We start from the raw sequence: 7,500 nt of genomic DNA on the forward strand, positions 1-7,500 counted from the left end.
GACCTGGCACTAGTCGACTCACTTGATCCAGGTAGTGAAAGATCAGACGACAATGAATGGCTAAAGAGAACACTATGACTAGATATTTTCCCTGATATTGACCTATTTCAGGAGGTCAGTGATGAGTGAAGATGAGGATGAGGATGTGGATGAAACACAGGACCCGTCATCATCATCCTCTGCTCATCCTGGTATCAGATATTTTACCTGATGTAGGAGAGTGTCAGGAGACATCAGGAAATAAAAGTTATCTCTAGTAACTGATATAATGTCTAGAGAGTTTTAACATCAGAATTACTTGTTGAAAAGATCTCTGGTTTTTATTTTTATGGACTGTTATACATTTTTAAAATTAATACTCAGGAGTTGCCAAGCTATAATAAGATACTTTTGTGTGTGTGTGTGTGTGTGTGTGTGTGTGTGTGTGTGTGTGTGTGTGTGTGTGTGTGTGTGTGTGTGTGTGTGTGTGTGTGTGTGTTAAGAGAAATATATTCGTAGTGATTCACGGAATAAAATTTCTTGCATTCATATCATTTCTATCATTACTCATTTATGAGTAGATATGAAAAGTACATAGTTCCTAATTGCACACTTCTTTTAAATAGGCGGTTTGGTATTAATGGTTAAGCATCTGTCATTCAGTTTCATACTAGCAATGGCACAGATGCGGAGCCTAGTCGGGGTGATTAAGTAAATTATTCATGATATAAATGCGACAGGGCATTATTCCATTTATCATAAGTACACCTCAGTACTTCTGGCTTCGGATTTGAACTGCTAAATCAATTCAGTTCTCACGGGAAGCGTGTGTAAAACTTTGTAATTATTACTCATGTATGAGTAGATAGGTAATGCCTATGGGAGCTAGTTGGCTTCTAGTTGCATCTGTCTTGCAGTATCATGCTTGCTTGCAATGGCTGGTTGGGGAGGGTTAGTTATTTATTCATAGATGTTTACACACACGCACACACACACGCACGCACGCACGCACGCACGCACACACACACACACACACACGCACGCACGCACGCACGCACGCACACACTCGCACACACACACACACACACACACACACACACACACACACGGCCACCCGCCCGCCCGCACACACACACACACACGCCCGCCCACACACACACACACCCACACACACACACACACACACACACACACACACACACACACACACATACACACACACACACACACCCACGAACCCACGCACCCACACCCACACCCACTACTTCCACCAAGGTGTCTGTTTCCGTCGATTGGTTTTAGTACCTGCTCCAACGTCCATCCATCATCCCTTATATGGAGATGCCCCGGCCTCGAAACCACCTCCACATTTGGATGGAAGTAAATTTCACGAGATTTGTGAAGATTACATTTCGTTCGGCTGCAGTTATGCTAATGCTGGGGAGCGAGATGGTAATATTGCATATCAGGATACACAGAGATAATTAAAGCTGTGTGTGTGTGTGTATATACGCTATCAAGTCCTCAGCTAATCGCATTTATTACTCATGTAAATAAGTTAATGATATGCAAAACTTTCTTTTTTTTAGAATCAAATGCAACGCAGAGAAGTATCCGTGCAGCAACGGCTCGGATTTTACGCTGTCTTTTAGAGGAATTTGTTAATCGACGATAACATGGAAGTCTTAACGGTATAATTTACTCTATGTGGATGAAAGAGTTAAGTCGGAAATTAGATATTCACGTATTTCGGCAAAATTGCATATTCTTTTGTTTGTTTATTTACAAGTGCGTTTGTAAGCGTGTGTGTGCGCACGCTTCTATATATATATATATATATATATATATATATATATATATATATATATATATATATATATATATATATATATATATATATATATATTCTGTATATTTATATATGTATATATATATATGTATGTATGTATGTATCTATCTATATGTATATATATGTACATAGGTATATATATGTATATATACATACATATATATATATATATATATATATATATATATATATATATATATATATATATATATATATATATATATATATATATATATATATATATATATATATATATATATATATATATATATATGTATAAACATATATATATATATATACATATATATATACATGTGTATATATAAAGTATAGGTTTCATGCATTTGTATATTCATCATTAATCTGTTTACCTCCCACGTATCTACACCTTCCCCACACTCCCCCCCAGCCCCCCCACCCGCCCCCCACCCTCCCCCCGCTCCTGGACAGCCACTCCCTCTCGACCTCATCAGCCGTCCACGACAACACGGCCCCCCACCCACCCCGCTACCCCACCCTCCTCCCCATCCTGGACAGCCACTCCCCCACTCCCTCTCGACCTCATCAGCCGTCCACGACAACACGGCCCCAACATTGAGCGCTTCCCCCCCCCCCCCCAGCCGAGAGCTCATTCCGCGGCGCTTACGTTGAGCTCCAAACCGGCCCGGGTCACACTAGCTAATGGGCCGCGATATTACGTCGACGCCGAGTATTATCGCGGTCGAGTGAAATCCACTGCTTACGGGATGGGTATTAAACGGTCAAGACAAACCCCCACGGTATTAGTGCCTGGGGTCCCTGTGGTACGGGGTAGGTAGATGGGTACGGGACAAACCCCACGGTATTTGTGCCGTAGGTCCGTGTGTTACGGGGTAGGTGGCTGGGTACGGGACCAGCCCCACGGTATTAGTGCCCGGGGTCCCTGTGGTACGGGGTAGGTGGAAGGGTACGGGACAAACCCCACGGTATTAGTGCCTGGGGTCCCTGTGGTACGGGGTAGGTAGATGGGTACGGGACCAGCCCCACGGTATTAGTGCCTGGGGTCCCTGTGGCACGGGGTAGGTGGCTGGGTACGGGACAAACCCCACGGTATTAGTGCCTGGGGTCCCTGTGGTACGGGGTAGGTGGAGAGGTACGGGACCAGCCCCACGGTATTAGTGCCCGGGGTCCCTGTGGTACGGGGGAGGTGGATGGGTACGGGACCAGCCCCACGGTATTAGTGCCTGGGGTCCATGTGGTACGGGGTAGGTGGATGGTTACGGGACCAGCCCCACGGTATTAGTGCCTGGGGTCCCTGTGGTACGGGGTAGGTGGATGGGTACGGGACCAGCCCCACGGTATTAGTGCCTGGGGTCCCTGTGGTACGGGGTAGGTGGAAGGGTACGGGACAAACCCCACGATATTAGTGCCTGGGGTCCCTGTGGTACGGGGTAGGTAGATGGGTACGGGACCAGCCCCACGGTATTAGTGCCTGGGGTCCCCTGTGTTACGGGGTAGGTAGATGGGTACGGGACCAGCCCCACGGTATTAGTGCCTGGGGTCCCTGTGTTACGGGGTAGGTGGCTGGGTACGGGACCAGCCCCACGGTATTAGTGCCTGGGGTCCGTGTGGTACGGGGTAGGTGGCTGGGTACGGGACCAGCCCCACGGTATTAGTGCCTGGGGTCCCCTGTGGTACGGGGTAGGTGGCTGGGTACGGGACTAGCCCCACGGTATTAGTGTCTGGGGTCCCTGTGGCACGGGGTAGGTGGCTGGGTACGGGACCAGCCCCACGGTATTAGTGCCTGGGGTCCCTGTGGCACTGGGTACGTGGGTGGGTACGGGACCAGCCCCACGGTATTAGTGCCTGGGGTCCCTGTGTTACGGGGTAGGTGGCTGGGTACGGGACCAGCCCCACGGTATTAGTGCCTGGGGTCCCTGTGTTACGGGGTAGGTGGCTGGGTACGGGACCAGCCCCACGGTATTAGTGCCTGGGGTCCCTGTGGTACGGGGTAGGTGGAAGGGTACGGGACCAGCCCCACGGTATTAGTGCCTGGGGTCCCTGTGGTACGGGGTAGGTGGCTGGGTACGGGACAAACCCCACGGTATTAGTGCCTGGGGTCCCTGTGGTACGGGGTAGGTGGCTGGGTACGGGACCAGCCCCACGGTATTAGTGCCTGGGGTCCCTGTGGTACGGGGTAGGTGGAAGGGTACGGGACAAACCCCCACGGTATTAGTGCCTGGGGTCCCCTGTGGTACGGGGTAGGTGGAAGGGTACGTGACCAGCCCCACGGTATTAGTGCCTGGGGTCCCCTGTGGTACGGGGTAGGTGGAAGGGTACGGGACCAGCCCCACGGTATTAGTGCCTGGGGTCCCTGTGGCACTGGGTACGTGGGTGGGTACGGGACCAGCCCCACGGTATTAGTGCCTGGGGTCCTTGTGGTACGGGGTAGGTGGAAGGGTACGGGACAAACCCCACGGTATTAGTGCCTGGGGTCCGTGTGGTACGGGGTAGGTAGATGGGTACGGGACCAGCCCCACGGTATTAGTGCGTGGGGTCCCTGTGGTACGTGGTAGGTGGCTGGGTACGGGACCAGCCCCACGGTATTAGTGCCTGGGGTCCGTGTGTTACGGGGTAGGTGGCTGGGTACGGGACCAGCCCCACGGTATTAGTGCCTGGGGTCCGTGTGGTACGTGGTAGGTGGCTGGGTACGGGAATACAGCGCTACAACTCATGGGGGTGGGGGGTGGGGGGTGGGGGGAGGGAGGAACTAGGGATGTGTATAATACTGCAGGGGAGACAGATCCGTTGAATCATACTAAACATTATTCTTCTCATTTGCATATATATTAAACATAAATACTGACCTCATACCCTCTCTAACGGTTTAGTCAGAAGTTAGTGTCAGTTTTCATCAGGTTAAGAGAATTAAGAACATTATTACGAGTACAGTTATTACCTGTATCTACGTCTTTCCGACTCGTGAAAAGTAGTACTGGGAGCTCCCTATGACTCTCTCTCTCTCTCTCTCTCTCTCTCTCTCTCTCTTGCTCTCTTCATCTTCCCCTCTCTCTCTCTCTCTCTTGCTCTCTTCCTATTTCTCTCTCTTCTCTCTCTCTCTCTCTTGCTCTCTTCATCTTCGTCTCTCTCTCTCTCTCTCTCTTGCTCTTTTGCTATTCTTCTCTCTTCTCTCTCTTTCTCTCTTGCTCTCTTCATCTTCGTCTCTCTCTCTCTCTCTCTCTCTCTCTCTCTCTCTCTCTCTCTCTCTCTCTTGCTCTCTTCCTATTCCTCTCTCTTCTCTCCTCCTCTCTCTCTTGCTCTCTTCCTATTCCACTCTCACTCTCTCTCTCTCTCTCTCCCTCTCCTTCTCTCAAACACACACTCACATTCATATTATCTCTCTATCTCTCTCTTTCTCGCACACACATTCATACTCTCTCTCTCTCTCTCTCTCTTTCTCGCACACATTCATACTCTCTCTCTCTCTTCCACACATTGATACTTTCTCTCTCTCTCTCTCTCTCTCTCTCTCTCTCTCTCTCTCTCTCTCTCTCTCTCTCTCTCTCTCTCTCTCTCTGTGTGTGTGTGTGTGTGTGTGTGTGTGTGTGTGTGTTTCTCCTCCTTCTTTCTCGATCGCTCATGAAATAACAAGGAAAGAAAAGATAAGGTCAAGGATACTGGTTTGTAAACTGATCGATAGCAAAGGAACGACAGAAAAGGAGAGACTGACAGACATACAGTTAAGTAGACAGAAATTGATCGAGAGAGGGAAAGAGACAGATAGAGAGACAGACAGAGAGAGCGCGAGAGAGACTGACAAAGTGAGAAGGAGAGAGCGAGAGAGGAATAGATTGATAGATAGAGAGAGATATAGATAGAGAGAGAAAAAAAAGAAAGAGAGAGAAAGAAAGAAAAAAAAGAGAGAGAAAGAAAAAGAGAGAGAGACAATAAACAGACTGACAGCCAAATAGCCAAAGAAAGATTGGCAGCTAACCAGCCGGCCAGAAGGACACACAAATACACACAAACATACACCCCCCATCACACACAAACAAAACACCTCCCCCCCCCTCACACAAACAAAACACCCTCCCACCCCCCTTACACACACCTCCCTACCACCTCAAAACACACACACAAACACCACAAACAGCTAAAGAAGAGGAGCACCCTCTCCCTGTCCCCTTTAACCCATCTCACTCCCATCACCATCTCGCCTACGTACCGTCCCTTTCAACCCAGACGCCCCTACAGGATAGAGGGGACCCCTGGGGAAGCCGTGAGGTGACGTCCCTCCCAAGGGCTTTATCGAGACGTTCTATAGACCCTCTTGTAGAATGTGGACGGCGCGGGGGTGCTGCTGGCCGTGAAATGAAATGTCAGTGACCCAGTACTTTTCTTCAGATGCTTACGGCTTTTTCGCTGCCGGGCTGTCTGAGGGGGGGGGGGGCGGTTTCTGGGCCGCGTTCGCCCGTCTGGGTGGGTGTCCGCTCAGCTGTGTCTTGGCAGGTGTGGGGCAGAAGGGAGGTGGGGGGGAGGGAAGGGGTAGAGGGAGAGGCAAGGGGGAAGGGGGAATGGGAGAGGGAAGGGGGTAAGGGGAGGGAGGGGGGGGTCAGCGGAAGGGAGAGGGAGAGGGAAGGGGGAGAGGGAGAGGGAAGGGGAGAGGAGGGAGGGGGGATTAGCGGAAGAAGAAAGGGGAAGGGGGAGAGGGAGAGGGAAGGGGAGGGGAGGGAGGGGGGATTAGCGGAAGAGCGAAGGGGGAAAGGGAGTGGGAAAGGGAGGGGGGGGGGGGTCAGCGGTAGAAGAAAGGGAAGAGGGAAAGGGGTGGGGTGAGCGGAAGAGGGAATGGGGGGAAGGGGAGGGGATAGGAAGAAGGGGGATGAGATGGGAAACAAGTTGAGAAAAGTAGAATTGGATAAGTCGTTGGTCTCGTTGGTTTGTATTTTAGTTTTATTTTTCCTTTTTCTTTCTTTTTTTCATTTTTCTTTTTTTTCTTTTTTTCTTTTTTTTTGGTGATGACAATAATAAAATAAAACAAGAATAATGAAAAGAATATCAAAGAAACGAATATGATAATGAAAATAATCATATAATAATCGTGATAATAATCAGAATGATAGTAATTATAGTACTTTCCGTTTTTTTTTTTTTTTTTTTTTTTTTTTTTTTTTTTTTTTTTTAGAAATGAATAAACAGCGCGGATCCCTGTTCAGAATGGAAGCACCGAACATCAATTACGAAAATGTCGATCAAAAGGAATTCTTTAGTGGCAATGTCCTCCAACCGACCGTAACAAAATGGCCAGATTGAAATGTTAATCTTTTACTGCCAATTATAGCCTTAAACTAAGCTACTATCAAGATATCTTTTCTGTAGAAGATCAAATGTTCGTGTACAAATGATACATGTATGTGTATATGTGTATGTGTGTGTGTGTGTTTGTGTTTGTGTTTGTGTGTGTGTGTGTGTGTGTGTGTGTGTGTGTGTGTGTTTGTGTGCGTGCGTGCATGTGTGTGTGTGTTGTTGTTGTGTGTGTGTGTATGTGTGTGTGTGTGTATGTGTGTGTGTGTGTGCGTGTGTGTGTGTATCATAGTTTAAACTGCATAACAAACAAATGAAGTCACACACCCTCACCCCACATCTCACTCCCTGCTCTAACCATTCCTTAATTGATAAAATGTTCATTTGTGTTG

At 48.5% G+C, this 7,500-nt stretch overlaps 1 protein-coding gene across 1 annotated transcript; it reads right to left on the reverse strand.

The window, feature by feature from the left end:
* Positions 1-2,734: 2,734 nt before the first annotated feature.
* On the reverse strand, positions 2,735-4,542 carry LOC138866040 (uncharacterized). Its single transcript, XM_070137577.1, has 6 exons — positions 4,439-4,542; positions 3,922-4,242; positions 3,663-3,764; positions 3,400-3,578; positions 3,052-3,184; positions 2,735-2,894 (listed from the first exon to the last, which is right to left on the reverse strand). Exons 1-6 carry the CDS (start codon positions 4,540-4,542, stop codon positions 2,735-2,737), a joined length of 999 nt encoding a protein of 332 aa, XP_069993678.1.
* Between the last annotated feature and the right edge of the window lie 2,958 nt (positions 4,543-7,500).

Source organism: Penaeus vannamei, chromosome 23 (genome assembly GCF_042767895.1).
Source record: "Penaeus vannamei isolate JL-2024 chromosome 23, ASM4276789v1, whole genome shotgun sequence".
Classification (NCBI taxonomy): domain Eukaryota; kingdom Metazoa; phylum Arthropoda; class Malacostraca; order Decapoda; family Penaeidae; genus Penaeus; species Penaeus vannamei.